At 34.2% G+C, this 24,783-nt stretch overlaps 1 protein-coding gene across 1 annotated transcript in view; it reads right to left on the reverse strand.

The window, feature by feature from the left end:
* The window catches only part of CSMD3 (CUB and Sushi multiple domains 3), a gene marked incomplete at its 5' end in the record, with an annotated part of 706,489 nt that overhangs the window by 329,416 nt on the left and 352,290 nt on the right, over window positions 1–24,783 (reverse strand). The window contains 3 exons of the mRNA XM_081953230.1: window positions 9,043–9,167; window positions 10,898–10,985; window positions 22,967–23,044. Coding sequence (XP_081809356.1) covers window positions 9,043–9,167; window positions 10,898–10,985; window positions 22,967–23,044 — 291 coding nt within the window. The remainder of the gene's footprint in view (window positions 1–9,042; window positions 9,168–10,897; window positions 10,986–22,966; window positions 23,045–24,783) is intronic.

The following is a 24,783-nucleotide window of genomic DNA, read 5'->3' on the forward strand; positions in this document are numbered from 1 at the left end:
GTGTGATCACTGCTATTTGGCATGCAGCCATGTCAGGTGGAATCCAGCCAGCTGTCATTTACATTCCTTGTTGAAACTGTACCTGTCCTTACTGGAGTTGATACTGACAACCTATCTCAATTGTCAGAATGTGTGTGGATCTAGCTACTCAAAAATGAATTAATCCTGATTTCAAAGAGGTATACTCTCAGGTAGGTGGTATAGCATGCCCACATACAATGGTGCATTTTGATGAAATGATAACATCCAAAATATAGGGTTTATGTATCTGACTTGATTCTTACTTATGCTCACATCAATATTGTCTTTGAAACTTCAAGCATATTGCAATAGAAAATGAATGATTCTGATGATAAAGAGTCAAAACAAAGAGCCTTCTCAGGTATTATTTATTTGTCCATCTTTCTTCTGTGGTAATCATATAGTTGTATTTTCTTGTTGTGTTCTTTTTCACTGTTTATTTTATTGCTCTATTATCTTTCTTCTGCTATATGTACACTCTTTTCTTTTCTTCCTTATTATTGCTGTAAACACAGAACAGCCCTACAGTGAGATAGGCAGCAACTGAAGTTAACAAAATAAATAAATAAAACAAATGAATTATAATGGGACAGGTGGTGGCCAGACATAACTCTTGAGCAAAAGCAGCATAATATTCTACATAACAATAATTACTGCTCCTTCACAGGTCTACTTTTATGTAATGATCTCAACTGAATGTGAACTAGGGATAATCACTCCTTGTTCTTTGGAAAGGAATGCAAACTTTAAGGACATGAGGAGCAATATATCTCCTCAACATGCGGTTCTCTGTGCTGTCATTAATTGTTGATTTCACATTCTTATGATGGAAGGGGAAAATATTATTTTATAGGCTTGACTCCATAAGCTTCTACATGTCCTGTTATTGAAACTATGGCAAGCAGACCTCTTTTAAAAATTACTCTGGTAACTGTTGCATGTAGAATACTTCAAAAGCTTCAACAACAGGAGAGCAAACCTGCTTTAATTCAAGATTCCTATTTTCCAAACTTGGCAACTTGAAGATATATGGATGTCAACTCCCAGAATTCTCCAATTCTGAGTGTTGAACTCCACACATCTTAACGTTGCCACCTTTGAAAAGCTGTAGTCTACAGGATAGTAATTTTGATTCACTGAGTAAAAAAAAAAATGATCTTCTCATGTTTGAAGATTTCAAGTTTCCTTACCATAAGCATCACTACATTTAACCTCATATTTGTAGATAGGAGGGAGTTGACATTAATCATTTTTAAAGGTACTGTATTTTTATTTATTTCTTTTTTTCTTATTTTCATAACGCCTTTGAACTGAAATGAACTCAGATGATGATGGATAACAGGTTTTTTTGGCTTTTATGGTGAAAATTTGGAACGTCCATTCATTTCTGTTATTACCACTGCACTAATTTTGTTTTTGTTCCCTTCGTAAGGATGTCTTGTTTGTGGCGAGATCAAGGGAGGAAAAAAAAGATGCAGTTTTTATATTTCCACTGTTCCCTCGCCAAATCTAAAGTAATCTCTGGAACTGAATATGTTTTTATACAGCTGAGGGGGGCAACTGCAAGAAAAATCAATAATAATCTGTTAACATTGCTTTCCTCCCCCTTTTGCTTGCAGGAAAGAATAAATCTCTATAAATAGAAGGGATGATGCATTTGACTTGCTATCTTTGGTACTTTATACATCACTAGCGCTCTAAAACTTTTGCGAGGAAGAACACATAATTTTGTATTTCTAAAACTGTGCAAGCTTTTTTTTTTTACAGATGAATTCCCTTCCCCAGTTTTAAATCTTTATTTTATAGAATACTTTATAGAATACATCCAATTTTTTTGAATAACTTTTAAACTCTGCAGTAAATGAAAAGTGAAAGTACATTAAATTTAATGTATGTTCTACAATTGTTTCTTTACTTTATGCCCTACATTTTAATGCCGAATATGATATAATTTTGCAATATAGGGTTGATAGACACTTCTGAAAGTGTTCACACTTTTTAAATTTATAGAGAAGCATTTTCTCTTGTTCTTGTTTTACACAGTTTATTAAATGTTTTTTGTTTTTCCCCCCAGCAATTTGCATTCAGCAATCTAAAAGGGGACATATTATTATGCAAACTCCCTCTCAGTTGCACATATTAAGATTCAGAGTGGAACAGTTACAATCAAATTGCTATATTTATCGATAAGTGAAATACCACAGTTTCAGTTTTCTGACAACTAGTACTCTTAGATATTAAAATATATGGGTACAACTTTAAGGATATTAGAAAAGTAATTGTTCAAGTGGACTAATCAATACCTCAGCAGCAGAACCAGGAAATATCCCTGTTTCAATTATGAAACTATATTTTCTGTTTTCCTAAAAAAAACCAAAAGCAATTGTGCACTAGGTTGAATACCAAGGTTCTGTATAAATCAGGTGATATAACCATAAATCAACAAGTTTGCATTGGACACTGATCACCTGTTTACTTGGAAATGTGTTTCAACAGAGCTAAATATTAATGTTCTTATAGATTTATAGGTTTATAAAATAAATAGATATACAAAAGTTTTACTAACAAACTTCCATATAAAATAAATCAATTTCAAAATAAAATAATGTTTCTCAAAGGAGAAACATTAAACTTCATTGTTGTGATCTAAGAAAAAGGATAAACTGAAGGCAAGAAAATTTTAAAAGTGACCTTCACAGTCAATACATTTCTCTAAAGAATCAATGTTCTTCTATTGAGATAGCAAGCTGAACATAATAAGCAGCGCCTGTTTCTCCCGATTACTACTCAGTGTAGTTGCTTTCTTAAATGTAATCTAAAATACTGAACAAATCATTAAGCATATTTGGTTATAAGCTCTTTGATGATCTAATATGGTGGTGAGAATTGCTGCCCTGAAAACACTGCAATCTAATTTCTTCAAAAAGAAAGGAATTAATCCATACTTTGTTTCAGCCAGTGGGGGAAAATGCATATCAGTTTCAATGATTTCAGCAGTATGCTTCAAAAATGGAGAAATTAATCCATTCATTTCTGTACTATTTGTAATTTCAGAGTGTCAGAGCGAGCAAGGAGAAGCTTTGGGGGTTCAAGTTAGGTTAAAATGTTGTAGAAGAGAATGGTAAAAGCTGTAAATTAGAAAGAGCATATCATACCGGTGGGTGGATATTTGAAATGCCTTTTCTTGCTTTCCTGCTTTCAGAATTCTGATTTGAATACTTTAGGATGAATGTTCATACATTTTCCATTTCATTGTTGTTATTAGTTGCAAAGTCATGTCCTATCCATCATGACCCGATAGACAACATTCCACCAGGTCTTCTTGTCCTCTACCATCCTCTGGAGTCCATTTAAGCTCACTCCTGCTGCTTTGGTGACTCCATCCAGCCACCTCATTCTCTGTCATCCCGTTCTTTTTTTGCCCTCAATCGTTCCCAGCATTAGGTTCTTCTCGAGTGAGTCCTTCCTTCTCATTAGTATTTGAGTTTCCAGGATCTGGACTTCTAAAGAGCAGTCAGGGTTGATCTCCTCTCGTTTGATCACCTTGCAGTCCAAGGGACTCACATCATAGTTCAAACGCCTCAATTCTTTGGCACTCAGCCTTCGTTATGGTCCAACTTTCACAGCCATACATTGCAACTGGGAAAACCATAGCCTTGACTATACACACTTTTGTTGGCAGGGTGATGTCTCTGCTTTTTAGTTTGCTTCTAGATTTGCCATAGCTTTCCTCCCCAGGTGCAAGTGTCTTTTAATTTCTTGGTTGCAGGCTTCATTATGAAGTTCCATTTCATAATGATAGGTTATTCAACTATCAGTTTTCAGCAAGAATGCTCAAAATAGATTCTGAATGCCACAAAACTTCAAAAACATTGTCCCATTTTAGATTTGTCTAAGAGATTTAAGAGTCTTCTACATCTTGTTGCTTCACCATTTAAACCAGTGCTTAAGTGGCATTTGAAGTTGTAAAAATTGTTCATGAAAATGATTTCATGACTTTCACATTTCTGTTTTCTCCCTAGTTGACTTACAACCATTTGTTTCGGGAGCATTTGAAGTTACAATGGCACTTTAAAAAGTAACTTATGACTGTTTTTCATATTTAAGACCATTGTAGCATCTCCACAGTCGCATGGTCAAAATTGTATGTTTGGAGTATCCTGAGATCACGTGATCACCTTTTGTGTCCTCCTGACAAGCAAGTCAATGGAGAAACCAGATTCACTTAACAACTGTGTTACTAACTTAACAAATCAATCAATCAATCAATCAGAATAGAGCTGGAAGGAGTCTTGGAAGTCTTTTATTCCAACCCTCAGCTCAAGCAGGATACCCTATACCCGTGATGGCGAACCTATGGCATGCATGCCACAGGTAGCATGCAGAGCCATTTGTCAGAGCATGTGAGGCTTGTCCTGTAGCTGGCAAGTACACATGCATGTGCTAACCAGCTAACTTTGGCTTTCTTTTGTGGCCATTTTTCATGGAAAGCTGGCCCATACAGACAAACCGGAAGTTTGGGAACGTACTTCCGGTTTGCTCGTGGGGCCGTTTTTAGCCCTCTGGAGCCTTCAGGGAAGCCTCCTGAAGGCCCCTGAAGGCTCCCAAGGATGAAAAATGGCCCTACTAGCAAACCAGAATACCATTCCCGAACTGCCAATTTGCCCATAGGGCTAGTTTTTTGCACTCTGGAGGCTTTAGGAAGCTCCTGGAGCCTCTGGAGGGCCTCCGGGTGAGCAGGGGAGACTGTTTCCACTCTCCCCAGGCTTCTATAAAGCTTCTGGAGCTTGGGGAAGGCAAAAAAAGCATGTCAAAAATAAGGGGGAGAGCTGCTCATGTGTGCATGCATGCTGGGGTTGTGCGCATAGCATTATCCGTGTGGCACACCCACACATGAGCCCTTGCGCTCCCCCCGCTTTTGGCACACGAGCCAAAAAAGGTTCACCATCACTGCCCTATACCATTTCAGCCTGACCGGTCTCTTCTTAAAAAACCTCCAGTGATGAAGCGCCCACAACTTCTGTTGGCAAGTTGTTCCACTGGTTAATTGTTCTCACTGTTAAATTCCAAGTTGCTTCTCTCCTTGATTAGTTTCCACTGTTTCTTGTCCTGCCCTCTGGTGCTTTGGAAAATAAATTTGCCCCCTGCTCTTTTGTGAAGGGCAAACTCCACAACTTAATGACCTAAGAACTGTGGCAAGAAAGGTTGTAAAGTAGGATAAAACTCACTTAGCATCTGTCTTGCTTAGCAATGAAAACGTTGGGCTCAATTGTGGTCATAAGCTGAGGATTAGTTGTTTACCTTTTGTCAAATTGTTCAAAGAAAACAATGATTTATTCCATTGCAGTACAAACTACTTCAAAACAGATGGTTATGAAAGTTCCATTTTATACCAGTTTATCATTATTGATAGAGGCAGGATAAAGATGAGCCAATTAGACACTCATTCAGACCTGTATTCAAATAGAATGAACCACGACATCACTTAGAATAGACCCCTATCATTTGAACTTTTTGTAATGCATTTAATATCTGGCTCTTTTCACAAGCATTGTGATCAGTGGTGGGATTCAAAAATTTTAACTGCTGGTTCTGTGGGCATGGTGTAGCTTGGCGGGGACGGCAGGGGAAGGATACTGTAAAATTGCCATTTCCACCACACTATAGGCAAGGATACTGTAAAATCTCCATTCCCTCCCCATCCCACTAATCTGCTTTCCAGCTCCATTTTCCTGTGCAGGGCAACAGAAGACCCAACCGATCAGCTGGGACTCAGGAGGCAGCGAATGGATGGGGGCAGAACCAGCCAAAGGTGGCTTTTGCCGGTTCTCTGAACTACTCAAAATTTCCGCTACCAGTTCAACAGAACCGGTCAGAACTGGCTGATACCACTTCTGATTGTAATACGATGAGAAGGGCATGGGCTGAATGTGTTATGGAAAAGGTTAGACCCTATAGTTTTGTTTGTTTGTTGTTTTTATTTTATTTTAGATATGTATTTTATTTTAAGCCTTCAGCTGTGAGCCTCTCAGAGTTTGGGTTAAGCTATATATAAATAAACAAACAAACAAACTAAATTAAAGAATAAAATAAATAAAATAAAATAATAAAAAATAATAAAATAAATGATAAAACTGCCCATTTATAAAATTATTCCAAAGATCTATTAGGAATGAAATCAAATGAGACAAAGCACTACCTTTAAAAAGTTCAAATAGCTAATGAAAAACTAGCCTGTTCAGAGGACGAAATGCTTCTGGAGCCTATGGTAAGAAAAAGATTAAACTTTATTTATTTTATTTATTTATATAACCTCCCAAAGTCACTTTTTCTGTGACATGGGCAGCAATATACATTTGATTAATAAATATTCAGTCTGAACGTTAGGACTCTTTGTGGTTTATTGTTCAATTAAACAGCTGCAACATTAAAATTTTGCAAACAATATGTCTGCCAAGCCACATAATACAGATCTCAAGCTTATTGTTCACAACACAATGAATAAGAGGGCTGACTGACATTAAAGAGAAAGTAGTATCAAATAAAGCCATTTCCCCCTATATACATGTATGTGCATCATTGTGATAGAGAAAAATAATTCAGACAATCTACATCTATTCTGATCTGCTGACTGCCTTTTGAAGTCATTATTTTTCCACATATGAGAAAATTCAGCACCATAAAGCCCAGAACAGAACTGGTAAAATCCATGAAAACTGCTAATGCTCAAATCTCAGCAGCTCAACCATCACTTTCCAATAATGAGTAGATTGAGATTAGTTTGAAAGTTAGTGTATTCCTTGTCAAGGCTTGTAACAGGAAGTTTTTTTTTTCCTCTTTTAATATTACTTTCTACTAACAGACTGCAAAACGTATTGTTAGCAAGATACTTAAAATGTTGGGTCAATCTATACTTCAAGTAGAACACTGCTCTTACTAATTGAAATTTTTATGGCCAAAGGCTCCAGTTACTCTTAGATAAACTGGGTAATATGTAAAATTTATACAGCACTAATTAACTTTCAGTAATGTTCATATGTAACAAGAATTGTTCTGTTTGGCATTCCTGGTATTCTCATTTATCTTTGCTATATTTTAATATATTTTTCTCTTTATGAATACAAATATCATCCTCTCATTTTAATATATTAACCATTTTTAGAAGTGTCATTCACTCATACTACAGAATACCATATTTGTAGGAACAATAATGTAACATCTAGTCCTAAAAATAGTAAGGAGCTCATACTCAACATTCTTACAAGATTAGAATATCTGAGACTTAATAAAATGTTTTTTAAAGTATCTATGATCACAGCCTATAATTGTCGATTGAATGCTATGAAACAAGCAGTAATACAGCAGGATGTGTTATCAAATGATAAACTAAAATCAATCATACAGCTGAAATATTATGTATTTATAATAAAATAATACTTCAGAATATTAACTGCTGCTACCCTTTTAAAATTTGTTTTTATGTCATTTTAAAAGTAACTCATGAGCACTATATTATACAGCCATAAAAATTTATTAGGGACTGATTTACTGAACAAGAAAATCACATATAAAAGCAAATTGTGTAAGGAGCACAGCATGTTTCTAATAAAGCTGCAAGGTTTTAACACAAAATAAAACCCTCTTTCTGCATAAATAGAAATAAATATCCATATACTGTCTGTAGAACTGCATGGAAAATTGTATTTAAAAATGCTATCTTTTTATTAGTAAAAAATATAGGATACATTTTACTCAAGAACATGCTTCTATTTTTTTTGTATATTTCTTGATAATGTTATTTCAAAAACATTCTGAGAGTTATATTACTTAGATTTTTAAAGAATATGGAGATAGGTTCTAATTAAGATTGGTATTATTTACTTCTATACAGTAGGTGAATCAATACAGTATGATTGTTATGTGAAGTCAAATTTTAAAATGAACATCTAAAGAGGAACATATGATGAAAGTTTCTGCATTACACAAAACATAAATTTGTGTATGCAGGTTGAACTAAGAAAGAATCACTGATTTTCTTTTAAGAACAATTATGCTGTTTTTATGAAAGGAAGATTTTTTTAAAAAAAATAGAAAATAAGTGGACTATATTCCAGACACCATAAAAGCAAAACATATTTTTTTACTGATGCCTTTTTAAAGGAATATATATTTTTGAAAAATCTATATCTGAGAATGTCCAATTAGTCATTTTAAATGTTTATAGCAATAGCATTTACACTTATATTCTGCTTCATAGTGTGTTACAGTATTCTCTAAGCTATTCACAGAGTCAGCATATTGCCCCCAACAATCTGAGTCCTCATTGTACCAATCTCAGAATGATGGAAGGCTGAAAAAATCTTGAGGCAATCAAGATCTCACTCCTGGCAGTGGGCAAAGCTAGCCTGCAATATTGCATTGTAACCACTGCACCTCCATGGCTCCCTGGTTAAGGAAGGAATGGAAGAGAAGTTGGTGATTGGAAATGAGGGCATTACACTTTGGCTATATCCCAACTTTGGAGACCAGAAGGGATTGAAGAAATTCTGGAATTAAATCTGAATTTTAACATTATTTTTCTCAGACTCCCTTATAGTTATAGAGTCTCTTCACTTAAGGAGATGTGTGGTGGTATTTACTTAACTATATGACCCAGTTAAGAAAACCTATTAACCATCTAGCAAAATTCCTTATACCTAGAAGACATGAGAAATAGCATATGAAACAAAAAAAAATGGAACAAAACTTCTTTTTTTGTTATTTTTTGTTTTTATTTGGGCAAAATAAAACCCATAATATTTGAAAGTGTGAAGACAACTTGACCACACAAAAATATAGAAGGATTTATTTCAACTATAATTTCCAGTAAGAGTGCTTTCATAAACTGGGATATATGCCAGAAAAGTCAAGATGGTATTCACATCCTGTCAATGCCCCAGCTTTAAAGATATCCTTCTTATTGCTACATGGGGATAAAATGCAGAAAACTGGCATAAAAGAATACAGATTTTTGTATGTTACCTTTGCACACAGGTCTGTGATCGCTCCATGCTGCAAAAACTTCTGCTATCCTTTGGCAAGTAATGCTTTTTGCCCCCTGTAGCACATAGTCTTCATCACAAGAAAACTGCACTGTTGAATCCAAGCTAAAATTAAACATATCAAAAGCAGATTAATATGTGCTATATTTCTCAAAGTTTATTTGAATCTTTTTTTAATAATCTCTTATTACATTAATCCTGTCAGTATTCCCTTTAAGGTAAAAGTTAGTTCTGGTTTGTCTTTAAAAAAAGGTATGACTAAAAACAAATGAAGATGTGTGAACTTTGTCTCATTTCTTCTCCTTTCTGTAATTATAGTTAGCATTACATATTCAAATGGATGTATTTCAACATTCTCTTTTCTGCCATTGCTTAATTTATTTAATGAGGAACTCAAAACGTGTTCCTCTTTTAATCTATATGTTTGCTGTTCATAAACAATTTTATGTTATGTAAAAAGTTATCTCATTTTTTTTTAAAATGCGAGAAAAGATAGATTTATGATGCTCATTCAAATATGGTAACCTTTTAATTAGGTGTACTTAAAAGCCTCATAATAATAAATACAGCTTGTCTGTGACTATAGCATTACTTCATACTGATCTGATGGGGATGTAACACAAGGTGGAAATGTGAAGGTCTCACAGACTGATCTTCCATTAAAATCAGAGTGATCCATGTGCTGGTCCTTTGCAGATATTTAGAGACACCTCATAAAACAAAAACCATGTCAAAATGTTTTTGAGCGGTTTCCTGGATAATAACTTACATTGGCTTGTTTACTTCCTGAGACGATAATCATCTTGTGCTTTGCCAGAATGAAATATATACATTTATAATTAAGCTGAAAGAGTATTACTATATTACCCTATTTAAAAGCATAAATAAGCCACTGATATTGCCATATTAGACTAATCTACCCAGGAAGAAGTGCTAATATAAACTAAACTTGCTGCTCCAGGGTGCATGCCTAAATTAGGTGATTTGGAAGAAATAGCCATGAAGAAAAATACATGAAACCTGTAAATTTACACTGTGACAAATTAATTCCTTTGATCAACTTTTCTTTCCAGATGAATAAGTTGAGACCTTATATTTTCAAAATCTAGAGCTAAATTTCTTGATGGACTTACATACATACAGTATACATGCATGCTACATAACCATAATGCTAAACAATTGACCTTCAATTGTTATACCCATTATGGCTAGTCTGACTTACAATCAATCACTTAGTGATAGTTCAAAATTACGGTGGCATTGAAAAAAGTGACTTATGATCAGTTGTCACACTTACAACCATCTCAACATAGTCACATGACTCATCTCAGCATAGTCACATGTCGGTGCTTGGCAACCAGAATATATTTCCAATGACAATCCCAGCCATTGTACATATGATTGTGAGCTTTCTAGCCAACTTTTGACAAGCAAAATCATTGGAAGGAAGATGGATTCGCTTAAAGACTGCATGATTTGTTTAACCAGGCAGTGATTAGCTTAACAACTGTGATGAAAAAAAGTTCCCAGCATTGACATAACTCACTTTGTTTAGCAACAGAAATTTCTGGTCTCAGAATGTTGTCAAAAGTCAAGGACTACCCGTAGAGCAACAAATATTTAAATGCCTGCATAGATGACAACTTAAGTACAGCATTCATGATCATGTTCAAGTTCGTCTTTGGAGTGAGATATATCCAATAAAATTTAAAGATAACACTCTAATGCAGGAGTGGGCAACTATGACCCCTTTATGACCTATGGATTTCAATGGGGAGTTCCTGAATCAACTCACCCCCGCTAATGCATTTGAAGTTTTGGTTTGTAAATATTACCTAAAGTCTGAGCCTATTCGTTTTCCATTCTCAGGTTCTCCAGGATCTGGACACAAATTTGATGCCTGTTTGATACCTCCTTCATTTACTGCAAAATAAAAACAACATAGACAACTAGAAATTACCTTAAAATATCAAAGAAAAAAGATGTAGGTTATTGTTTCAGCTTCTCCCTGATACCTTAATGAGCTAGATATTTTTTTTTTAGTACACAATTTGTACTCCGGAAAAGAAAAACCAAATGCCAGTTTGTTTTTGTTATTACTTTCAATACCGAAAAGCTAAACATTGGTTCTAAACTTTAATTTTCATCATTTATTAGGAGACAGCTGATATTATTGGATACGTAAAAGCAATAGCACTTAGACTTATATACTGCTTCACAGTGCTTTACAGTCTTCTCTAAGTGGTTTATAGAGTCAGCATATTGCCTCCAACAATCTGGTTCCTCATTTTACCAACCTCGGAAGGATAGAAGGCTGAGTCAACCTTGAGTCGGTGAAACTCGAACTGCCGAACTGCGGGCAGCCGGTGATCAGCAGAAGTAGCCTGCAGTACTGCATTTTAACCACTGTGCCACCTTGGCTAATAGATGACAAAACATCACAAATCTCTGATACTCTATTAGGGATAAAAATGGGACATATTCTTGGTATCCATTTTTATAGGAGTATTAATTCAGCAATGTGGTTTTCCTTAGGCCAAAATGCTGTGCCCAGAGTTCTAAAAGCAATTGTGAGAACAGTCATTATATTGCATTGTTATAATGTATAAAATGATTATCCTTTTCTAATAATTGTTTTTTTTTTTATTATTATCTCATTGTTTTAGTCAATTGCTATATGCCACTGCCCAGTTTTGCTTTGTGTGAAATGGGCAGCCCGAGAAATGTGATTCTTAAATAAATATAATAATACACAGCCTATTTATTTAAACTAATATTAGTAGTGAACATTTTCTCAAATACACACATTTTTTTTAATAAAACAATTTGATTCCTTTTGACTTCATGGACAAGTCCATGCATTTGTCTTGGATATAGTGCAGGCTGCCTTGCCATTTTCTTCTGAAAAGTTTATTAACTGCCCAGCTCTGGTTTTCCCTGGTTATCTTCCATCCAATTATTAACTGGACTCAAATGTGCTGAGCTTCTGAGCTCAGAGGAGAGAGCCAAGTGCTTGCCTTCTACTCAAGTATTGCATCTGCTGCTCTGTGGCAAAAAATAAACTAGATGCTGTTCCTAGCAGTTCTTCAAGATCCTAGGTTATTCTGTCTCTCTGTCCCTTTCCCTCTGTTGCTCTTGTTTTAGATGTCTCTTGGCAGTGGGAACTTTTGAAGACCAGCATAACTTCTTACACTTTAATGCTACCCAGGAAACAATGAGTTGGTGATGGTAAGAGTATTGTTCTGTTCAGATACAATTACTTCCAAGTAATTTTATCATTTATCTTTCTTTTTTCTTTTCTTTTCTTTTTCTTTTTCCCTTTTTCTCTTTCCTTTTCAATAGACAGAAAGACAGAGAGAGAGAGAGAGAGAGAGAGAGAGAGAGAGACAGAGACAGAGACAGAGACAGAGATATATGGATGGATGGATGGATGGATGGATGGATGGATGGATGGATGGATGGACGGACGGACGGACAGACAGACAGGCAGACAGAGGATAGATAAATAGATGATAGATTGATAGATGGATGGATGGATGGATGGACAGACAGATGATAGATAGATAGATAGATAGATAGATAGATAGATAGATAGATAGATAGATGATAGACAGACAGATGAATGAATGAATGATAGTCACTGAAAGTCAACACCATTATGATTGATAAAAAGTCTAACAGTCTCTCTCTATATGCTGTTTACCACAATTGTGTTGATTCTCAGTGACCGCATAGATTCCCTCCCCGTCCCAGACAGTGCACTAATGATTAATTAACTTATACTTTACAGTTACAAAACACTATAGATATTTCTATCTTATTCTAAAATAAAATCACAGATACCACTGTGGAGCAAATCTATTTTATAATTTATAGTTCACTCAATGACAAGAGTAAATTGTGTTTATATCTACAGTATATCTAGAAAATATTGCTGGGAAAACAAAAACTTTGTGATGTAACCTTTTGATCACATAGGTGACAAGGTTACTAGGACCAAATTAAGATCAAACAAATAGTGGTCCAATAAGGCATGATATACTGGGAAAAGGATAGCATTACACACATGTACTCTTGATTTCCATTCCCCCTCAATGTCTGAACTATGGGTGAAATTGTTAGGGTGCAATGCCTTTGAGCCAAGGATTGTAATGATGGCTTAGAAGTTCAAATAAAATGGAAAAAAGGTGATTAACTAAATAGGTAGTATTAAGGTACATGAGGATGGAGGGAAATGGCATAAAACATTTTGTTTGTTTCCAATTTGGAGTGAGAACATTATGGCTAAGTTTGGGATTGTCTTTGATCCAGAAAGATAAAGAATATTTTTTTTAACATAATGAGATATTATTTGGGCTCATCTTTGAAATTGTAGACCCTCTCATTTTGTACATCTGACCATAAATGACAATAAAGAGCATTTTTCTCGAGTTTATCCAATTTGTATTAAATTAGTCTCGGTAATAATTTATTCAGAATTCATTAGCATTTTGTTTGTTTGCTTATTAATTTATTAATTCTCTGGCTTAGAATCTCAGCATCACTGTGTTACAGGAATGAGTCTGGGCGTTTCCTTTGAAAATAACTTTGAGAACAGAGAAATGGCAACAGAGAAATAAGGAGTATTTTGAATCTTCCCTGCATTACTACAAGAACTGTAGATGAACCCATGCAATTGTACCTTTTTGAAAGCAAAATTGGATGGCTTATTAAGCCTTATACCTATACTGTAATACTGCAATAATACAATTCTATTTCCTATAATTCATCTGTTATCTTACACATATTCCCATTCTATTCTATTCTCCTTTGTTCGTATTTTTAAATTTTATTACATTTATTTCCTAACTTAGTTCTTTTTGAACTTCTTTGGGACTGGTCATGAGTTTTATTTTCCTTAAATGTTTTCTGAATTTCTGAAAATCCTGAGTTTTCCATCTTGCACACTGCTGTTCAGTTGATAGTCAAAACACAATGAATGAGTTGTTTATAAATATACATAGTGATACACACAGTCTTACACAAATAGCTTCTAAAATGTGTGTGTGTGTGTGTGTGTGTGTGAATACACATACAGAGTTGTATACACAGCCATACAACCTTTGAAATAGGTAGATAGATGGGGACAGTCTAATGCCAAAGTTATTTAATGATTTTGAGGCCAAATGGGATCTGAACATAGCTTGCCCCAAATTATAAACAGACAGATCTACTATCTTCCATTTTATTACCCTCTCTTTCTCTTTCCTTCTCTTTTGATTTGCAATATTAAGTGTTGCTTTTCAGTTTATGTATCACACTGGGAACTGTTTTAAAAAGTGTGTTGAGGTGTGCAAGTTTTTCATCTTTTTCTAATGTATACCTTTTTATAAATATTTCCCCTTATATGGATTTTTTATTATTTATTTTTATCCCGCTTTATTATTTTTACAAACTCAAGGCAAATAACTCAACACATACAAGGTATCTTCCTTCTTCTCTTTTCCACACAACAAACAACTCTGTGAGGTGGGTTGGACTGAGAGAGTGAGGCCAAAGGTCACCCAACCAGCTTTCATGCCTAAGGTAGAACTTGTAGTATCCCACCTTCTAGCCTGGTCCCCTAACCACTAGACCAAAGTACTGCCACTGCAAAGTATAAAACTATACCCATCCTTGTCTTAATCTAAATTCAATTTCCTATTTTATTTTTTGCTTTGACATTTGCCATAACCAATCCAACATTTTCAAATGTAGGTTGCATTTAAAAAAAGTGGAAATTAAACTTCTTAATTTTGAAAAACAAATCCAAAATGCCTGAATATTTTCCCCAACTTTTAAAAACTTAAATATTTCACTTTTTTTCTATCTGGTGTTTATATGCATTTTATATGCTATTTATATGGATTGCTATGTCATACCTACAACAGCTTCTATGCTAATAAATCTATTATCATATATATAGTATATATTGTATATAAAATTTTATATATATAAAATCTCAAAGTATATATTGTGCTGTAGCACAGAATTATACATATTGTGAAAGTATTGGAGGAATTATTTTTATCATTTATGTATCATTTATTTAATTACTTTTCATTCTTTGGTAATATGTATTCATAGTCTTTGTATTATATAGAGTAATACCATAGATTGACTGCTTGGCTCACTTTTTAAGTATCAATTTTCCAAATAGCTAATATAAAATTGGACAGGCTTGTCTATGAATTGGCAATCTTTACTGCATTAATTCAGGCACAGTGAAGAATATTAAACATTACATTTTGCTTGTATTGTTACGCTTATGATTAAGTTTCTTCTATGAAACTTTCAGAAGCATTTCTTAAAAGAGAGGCTGATGCTTTCTTTAGCATGTAGAATTCTAGTTTGGTCTTTTGTATTCTTCTAGATTTAAGTTTTAGATCCTAGAATGGCACTAGAAAGAAAATTGCATTTTTTCTATGCATTTCACCGTGTGGATAACATCATAATCTAGATAAAGGCTGTATGTTCCTATTCTCCTATTCAGTTGTAGTAAAAGAAATAATGCATTTTGATGTAATACTTTCTGATTTGTTAATCTTTCTGATTAATATTAGTATGTTATTACTAGACATTTTTGGTTAACCCCATTGTTTCATTGATTCATTGTTTACTTTCTCCTAATTTACCCCTTTATTAACTATTTAGAGCAAATTAAAATGTAAGTAACAAAAATGGGGGTATGATGTCCTTTTCGAACTGTTTCTTTTAAGATAAGCCCCTTGTCCACAGAGGGCTAGGGACAAATACTTTGCTTCTTGTTATGCTTTATGAAAATGAGCATCAGATTGTGCAGCACAATATGCTCAATTGATCAAAATGAAGAAAACTGTCACACTTGGGTAAGGTTTCTTTTTCAAGTAAAATAATTTAAAATTAAAGGAAAAGTAGCTCCTGCTTTCGCTCCCACATTTTCTCTTAAAATAGTGTGCTCCTAATGGAAGAAGGATAATAATAACAACAATGATAAAAAATATATTATGTAGATATTATGATTGAAAGGCAAAACTATTTTTTAAAGAATACGGTAAATATTAAGATCAGGGCACAGACAAAAAAAAGATTTCTGCTTTCTGATTAACATTTCTGTTTACTCAATTTTTTTATCTGCATTTGTTTGATAATTTTGTTAATTAAAAGCTTTGGGGATGATAGCCACTTAATTTCAAGAGATATATTCCCTGATTTTAATTCATTGATCAAAGATATCTTTGAAGTTTTCTTTCTTTTGTTGCTTATCCTGGTGATTGTTGAAACAGCATAAATATGCAAGCATAGAAATAAGACTCTCTAACTTTATTGCTTGCTTATACATCTGATGTTCCTTACTATCATTATTTTGGCTATATTCAATTGAGTTAATTAGGTTTAAATATGTCCCTGTGTGAAAACTAGTGCTATTGATACTATGGCGTTAGATATGTTGTTGGTCCTGCCAGATATCTTAATCAGTTGGAGCCAGCAAACCACCAGAAAGCATTTGCACTAGCATGGTGCCATGTGCTTCCATCGGCCGTCCTGTATGGCAAGTATAAAAGGATACCATTCATGGAAAGACTCTGTCCCTGTGGCTCAGGAGAGGTGGAGACTGTGGGTCACAAGCTCCTTAGATGTTCCTTTTATACGAAGATTAGGAAAAAAATATTCTGCCAATAATTGCTAGGTACCCTGGCTGTTCTACCACTACCTATCTCCAGTGGCTGTTTAAGGATGAACAGTCCATAACTACTGCGCAGGTGTACAGATTCTGTGCAGCAGCACTAGGAATTTGTCCCAAACATGTGTCTTCTCCACCACAGTGATGTTATATAGCAATTGTGGTAAACCCTTTGCACTGCTTACTCACTTCTCTTTTAGCATTGAACCTACAATGGCCATACAGTTTAGGGATTGCAACTATCTTATGGTTAGACCATGTATAATTGATACTGGATTTTATTATACATTTTAGTTGTTATTAATTATTTTATACTAGAAGTTTTAAGTGTATATATACTGAATGCTTTTATTTGTTCTGGTTGCTGGTCTAAGATTGTAATAAATTGCTGTTGTTGATACTATGTGTCAATATTATTTACATTTTAATTCCAGATTTTTTCCCGATTGTCTAATTTTGATCTTTTCTGATTTTTCCTCCTTTCTTATATATATATTTTAACATTAATGGTATTTGAACAACAAAAATAATCTCTGACATTATTGTTAATGTACAGTTAGGGCAAACCATATTGCTGAACAGTTTGCAAGAGGGCTTATGCCAATGGAATTAATCTGATTTGACACATCTGAAGTTTTGAGATAGAGCTCCTGTAAATACATAGAAATTTTAAACCTTCTTGGAGTTAATGCACCCTTAACATAACTAGTTACATATCTAGTAACATATCTAATTAATGCACCCTTACCATATGTAGAAACAAATGACTGTTTCATAAGCATTAAACAGAATAGCATACATACATCAAAATATTATTGTTTACTACAAATAATGTTGTACACTATGTATTAACAAATTAATAGTGGCTGCCTATGTTCAATTGGCTGAAAATATAGGTTTCTTTCCTGCGTGATTGCTACATTTTAATCAGGGCCCACTTATCCATTAAATATGGTTAAGTATTCAGCATTAAGTCAGGAACTGTGATAAGAGTAGTAGTGTAGTAACATCAAAGTTAAATGTTAGTAGCAATGAGAGCAAATGAAAATGTTAGTCACATTAAAAGAACCTAAGTAGCAGCATTATAAGAAATAATATCCAAAGTAATCAAACACTTTGTATATTCTTTTCTGAGAAAAAGAAGCAGTAGTACATTTATTTATTTATTTATTTATTCAATTTATAGGCCGCTCCCTCTCCACACTTCATGCTTTAAAATGATTCATCCATCTCTTTTATTGAATTTCAGTTTTATTTATACACTGTTGCATTCTTATGCAAAAAAAAAAAAGATCTCCTAGCCTTGGGATCCTAAATTCATTTTTCTACTTTATTTTTCTTAACTGCATCTCTTTTTTTCTCTTTCTTCCTCCCTCCCACTGTCCCTTTTCTCCAAGATGCTTCATTTCAACTCTCTTTATCTCTCTCTCTCCTATAACTTTTATGGGTGTGGGTGTCTAGGCATGTAACGTTGAGTCAGTGTTGAGTCCTAACAATTGTCTGAACATTTTTGGGGGACAAGATACATAGAAATGGCTTGTCATTGCCTCAAGTGCCATTGAGAGAGAATGGTCCATGGTCACCCACCTGACTCTGTGGCTAAGACAGGACAAGAAGCCATAATATCCTGGTTTCTAGCCTGATGCCTTCACCACTACATTAATATATATTATTAATGACAGAAAGACAGAAAAGGGAAGCAGTATGCTCTCTCCCATATTTGGGCATACCAGGGGTTGTGACACAATACATACCTATTTCCCTGGCTTAGCTGATAAAGGAGGAGAGCCTGTGGCTTAGTGGCTAATACATCTGCCTAATATGTAATACAGCCCAGGTTTGATTCCCAATAACTAGCTAGCTGAAGAGAGATAAATAGCTTGAAATAGATCTATACTAGTCTCCCTTTATATATATACATCAGTATCAAATTTATCTACCTCTAGATAACAACCATATCTGAAAATCAAATTAGTATAAACTGCATGAAAGTATAAACTAGTTAAGTGTGTCTGAGAAACCACCTCACCCAATGTCCAGCAGAAAGGACATGCTGTGGACCCCGTTGGCTAAATAACTTCTGCTAGCAGGATCCAGAAGAAGAGCTGTAGAGCTTTTTTTTAATTTGCTGTAGCTCTAATCTTCTGGAATATCATGTCCCTCAAATGTGAGATTTGCCCCCACCCTCTTGGCCTTCCAGAAGAGTGTTAAAACCTGGCTCTGTCTATTAGCTTGGGGTCCCAATGGCAGCGCCCCTTGTTGGAGGTGGTTAGTAGACGAGAAGATCCCACCTCCATCCCATTGATAAACTGGTTCCTGCTTTATTCAGTTTTGTTAACATTTAATGCTCTATAATATTTTATATTACTGTACTTATGATGTTGCAAATGACCAAGAGTCAATAGACAATGACATGACCAACATATGCATTTAATTAATAATAATAATTTAAAATGTTAGAAATACTACCTACCTTGGAAATATTAGAACTTTTCATGCACAAACTTGAAAATCTAAGCCTTTCACTTAAGAAATCTTAATACTGATATTTGCATGATGCAATATGTATCTGTTTTGTACTTAGAACAGAATATTATGAATTTTACCAATTCTAATGCTGAGGTTTAGGGGGTGGGAAGTATTGCACAGTAATAAAACAAAACAAGTGGAAGATTATTTCCACTTTGTGAAGCTGAATAGGCTTGTGGATGTACAGTATTTTAAATAACCATTAAATATTCCTTTGAAGCTTGTGATAGAAAGTTCTCATTAACCTAAATATGGGATATGAATTCCAATACAGTCATTATGTATGGAAATAACCCCCTAAGATTCACAGATAAAACAAAATTCATTCTTTGGGGCAATACATTTTATGCATATAGACAGTATTTAAGTGCTTCAAAAGTAGTTCCACCCTGAAAAATAACTGCAATAGTAATACACTTTTTACCAACGCTTCTGCTCTTTTAAAACTTTTCTGATTTCCTATACTTTATAAATGATATTCATTTCTTAATGTTGTATACTCAGCAGAAGCTAAGTTTAAAATATTGTTTGTCTCCATTTCAGATATCTATATATCTCTATCATCTATCTATCTATCTATCATCTATCTATCTATCTATCTATCTATCTATCTATCTATCTATCTATCTATCTATCTATCTATCTATCTATCAACACACACACACACATTGAAGGGCTGCATCTCCTCTTTTACATTCACCCAGCTCACCATAGGTTATGGGTCCAATATATTGGGGATATTCATCTAATGGGAACAGAATGAAGGGCCTTTGGAGTGGTGGCCCCTTCTCTATGGAACACAATTTTCCACAAAGTTCAATTAGCCTCCACCATGTTCCTTTTTCCAAAGGCCCTGAAGATTGGTTTAATCAACAGGACTGAGACCATGAATGGAGAAAAAGCTGATCAAGTGGTTGATTTGACTGTGTTGCTGCTATGTGTGGAATGGAGTTTCATGGGGTTTTATGTTATGGATTTTAATGTTTTAAGCGGCTTGGAGTCACTTGTGTTGGGCAGCCATATAATCTGTTTAATATATAATACAATTTCCCTCCAGAGAAAGATTGAAAGCAAACAAAGTCCAGGCAGAAGAAGAACATCATGGCTCCAAAATCTAAGGGACTGGTTTGGACTTTTTTGTGTGGCTGTTGATAAAAATAGGATCACCAACATGATCGCCAATGTCCGATGATGGATATGGCACAAGAAGAAGAATGTGATACAATAAATTGCTCTGAAGAAGCTCTTTCTTCAATATAATTGAAATTAAATGTCATGATGCTCACACTAACTTCATTGACTCAATAAACTTCATGCATGGATTGCACTATGTGTGATATTTTTTAGGATGAAGGTTGACAGATACAGGTGTTTTAGGGTAATTCAGAAGAGGTCCAAATATATGGTAGGACATGTGGATCAGGATGAGCTATGTTTGAGAATTCAGCTCAACCTTTGTACCTTCTAAATGTTTGAAGGATGTAATTTGATTTTTAATGACTTATTTTGATTGTATTTGTATTTGCCCCAGATCATAAAACTCTGAGGTCAGAATTGGTCACAAAATTATTTGGTGCTGTTCCACAATTGAAAGGGGGATGTTCAGAAAATTTCTAGCTGTTTCTTTCCTTTTGAAGAGTAGAAATGGGAGGAAAAGTTTCCTAGATGTTAACATCTTGATGCTTTCTTCTAGTGTGAGGTTATAAATCATCGTTTGACTATCGACCATCCTATGTGTTTTCCAAACTACTTTTTATCCCTGTAAATAAAATCTTACAGTGAGTGAAGATGTCAACCTATTCCTATGCAGAATCTGATGCAGGTCAATTCAACTGCAAACCCAATTACAGAAGTGTTAGGAACCTAAGTCACACCTAATATCAAATAAAATATGGAGCCAAGTTTTATCCTAACAGAGATGTGTAGCCCTTCAGAAATGTTTTAGAAAAAGTATGAGCACACAATTAAGCACCTATTTGTGATTTCGTAAAACACCATGTCTTTTCCTGAGATTGCTAGAGCTGTCCTTTGTAGACAATGAAGTCCTGCTACTAAAGTAGTAACTATAAAGTTCTGGAAAAAAATACTGAATTGAAATCATCTGTTAAACCATAGTGCTAGCACAGAATATGTTACCAAGTTTGGGCAAAGAAACAGTTGCAAGAAAACAACCAAGCTCAGAGAGCACCAAGGACCCCTCAGTTCAACCCTGAACAACAAATATTATCCTGTATCAGTATTCTAAATCTGGGTTGCAGAAATCTGAAGGACAACCAGATAACAACACATAAGTAGAGAAAACTCAATATTTTGATGTGACCTAGTTGTCTGAAGTCCTTATTTGGTAGCACTTGTCTTCCATTCTCCATACAATTTGTGTAAATTGTACAACATTATTGTACAATTATGCAGATCAATTTCCTTCAGATTCCAAGATTCAAGAAGACTTGAAGATGTCAGTTGTTTTTCTACACCAACTGCAAAGTAGTTTACACTATCCATTTATTTTAGGTAGCCTCTTCTCTTATCTTCTTTAGATAGGGAATAACTGAGGGTCCTGAACAAGCCTTCCATCTTGTTAGCCTTCTAATACCAACATTTCATGTCATAGTATATTACATAATCATTACATCAACCAATGGGAAGCTAAGAAAATATTGAAAAAAATTGGACTGGATGTTCAAAAGGTTAAGAGTTTAATCATTAGATAGATTGAAAAACTTGGAGAGAAAAAGTCTAAACTAAGCAGAGCAGGCTTCAACATGGGCGTGGACATGTATTTTATTCTTCCTAATCTTTCATCATTTATTCTTCAAATTAGACAATAGCACCTGTTAGCAGCCTTGGATGGGGGCGAGAGATCATATGACATCCTGTTCAAAATATTTTTTCTATTACTTTCTGCTAACCCATAAAAATGATTAATAAAGCTTGACATTTCAATCCTTTGTGCATTGCTAAATAATTGTCTAATAGAAAAATAATACAAAGCAAACTCTCTACTGCTGCAGAAAAAATCTGTTTATTATACATAATGAAGATGTTATTTCCTTTTATGCATTGATGTTCAATCAAATCTGAAAGGTCATCATCCTATATATTAATTGAAAAATATGTTTCTTTCAATTCCTCTTATGAAGACATAAAAATAATGCACAGTTACTTACATTAATGTAATTTCCAGCAAAAGGAGAAGAGGAAAATAGCAAAAGCAGTTAGACTTAAACACCGCTTCATAGTGCTTTACAGCCCTCTCTAAGCAGTTTACAGAGTCAGCCTATTGCCCCCAACAATGTGGGTCCTTATTTTACCAACCTCAGAAGGTTAGAAAGATGAGTTAATCTTGAGCCAGACAGGATCAAACTCCTGGCAGTGAACAGCGAGTTAGCCTCCATTCTAACCACTGCAACACTACGGCTCCTATATATATATATATATATTTAAAATTATTATAATTCTTAATTTAAATTGGAAGATTAACAGTGAAAGAAACATATTCTGGTGATGCCAATGTTATATAGAGTCACTCTTCACAGCACATCTATACTTTACATATTCATCATGCAGACTCGAGCATAAAGATTTCATACACGTAAATGCTAAGATATATGTGAAACAGTACAACACACAAACAACACAAACAGCACAAACTTCACTCTTGCACTAAAAAAGTAACAAAAAGAAGTACACTCACAGATAGAAAACTTGTTGCTGTTGTCTTTCCCTGGAAACAATTTAAATCCTCTAGATTTAAAATCTATGGCCTTTTTCACTAGTTAGGAAAACAAACAAAAACACATATCAGATAAAGCAATCTAAAAAGACTTCATTTCAATTGACAATTCTTTTTTACTCACGGAAGTGAAAATTAAAAGTAATTTCTTTCCAACAGCATCATGGTCCCAAAAGACTTGAAAAGAATATATATTTTTCCACAAAAGGCAAATATTTATACATTAACTATAAAGGCATATGTATAGCAAAGGGGAAACATATATTTTTATTGAAATGAATGTATATTGTGCCTTTTATGCAAAATATTAAAATTAATGTAAATATTTTCCCAGGTGCCATAACTGGATTTGTGCAATTTCACGGTGCAGTTATGGAACTTGGAAAACTGAATTTAATTATGGGGCACAATACACTTGCCAATCCTTTTCTTATTTAATGTGTGTTTATTTCCCTTATTAATGGGGAAGAACATTTTATCTTATTTTTCCAAGAACTTTACTGTGACATTTTATATCTATTATGGCATTTTAAAACACGAAGTTGATACTTCACCCATCCTGTAGCACAATTTAACATGGACAATTTCACATTCTACTCATGAGGATATATGGGAAGACCTTGAATTATCATCAAATTATTTTCCAACAACAGTTCAAGAAAGGAATCATACTCAATAAGAAAGAATTTTATAGATTTTTTTTCACTTTTATTTGACTATCATTTTTAAAGTAATTTTAACATGTCTAAGAAAAGAAAATTACAGCATTAAACAGTGCCCACATTTGTGATCAATAAATAACCTTCTACCAATCTATCAATACACAAACAACCACTCTATTCAGTACCAAGGAATTCAATCACCAGGATAGTTAAACTGAGATTTTAACCAAGTGAAAGAGATCAATGATAAAATTAAATAATATTGTTTGATAAACGATGGTGTTATAACATAATCATAAATGCAAATTAACCAAATATGGAAAATTGAACTTAGAATGAAAAACCCTCTGAGTGCATGATTACAATATTTGAAGTTTATAACTAATCAGATAAAATGATTTCTAATTTATGAACCATAGTTTTCTGCTTGTAACAGTCCATTCATCCTTAGTATAACATCCATTTGATTTCTCCAGCTGGAACTCCTGCTTCTACACAAATATTAAAGATCCAGAAATCTGACATTCCCCCCACCCCACAATGAATGCTTCAGAAAGAATGTTTACTGCCCGTCTTCAACTGTAGCTAGCACATTCACACAAAGTATTTCTAAATTTATTATTTTGTTCCCATCTCTCAAAGAGTTGTGTTTCATTTTGATATAAAAAATATTTTACAGATGGATCAGTTCTATATCCTTCAAAAAGGGGGAAAATCATAACCACTTGCTTATTTCCCCAGCTGTCCTAGAACAAATCCTAGATATATCCTAAATATTTCAGTCCAAGATACTGAGTAATTTTATGCCCATATCAATTCCAGGTTTCATCTAGACTCTTACCAAGCAAAATATACAACTCTATCATAGTTTCTCACCATTTTTTTTACCACTATCCCTCCTTTTTACAGCCTCTTTTCTGGCAAAAAATACCTAGCCATTGAATTTTCCATAATTATTTCCCATGTGAGTTTGCCAATAAAGTGTCTTAAGATGGATTTTGGAGTATAGACATTATATGTATTATATAATTTAATAATCATGTTGGAAACATGGTTCTTCATTCCATTATTTAAATGATTGCAAAATATATATTACTTAGCTACCTGCTTTCAGAT

This window comes from Natrix helvetica (assembly GCF_964273705.1).
Source record: "Natrix helvetica genome assembly, chromosome: 4".
Classification (NCBI taxonomy): domain Eukaryota; kingdom Metazoa; phylum Chordata; class Lepidosauria; order Squamata; family Natricidae; genus Natrix; species Natrix helvetica.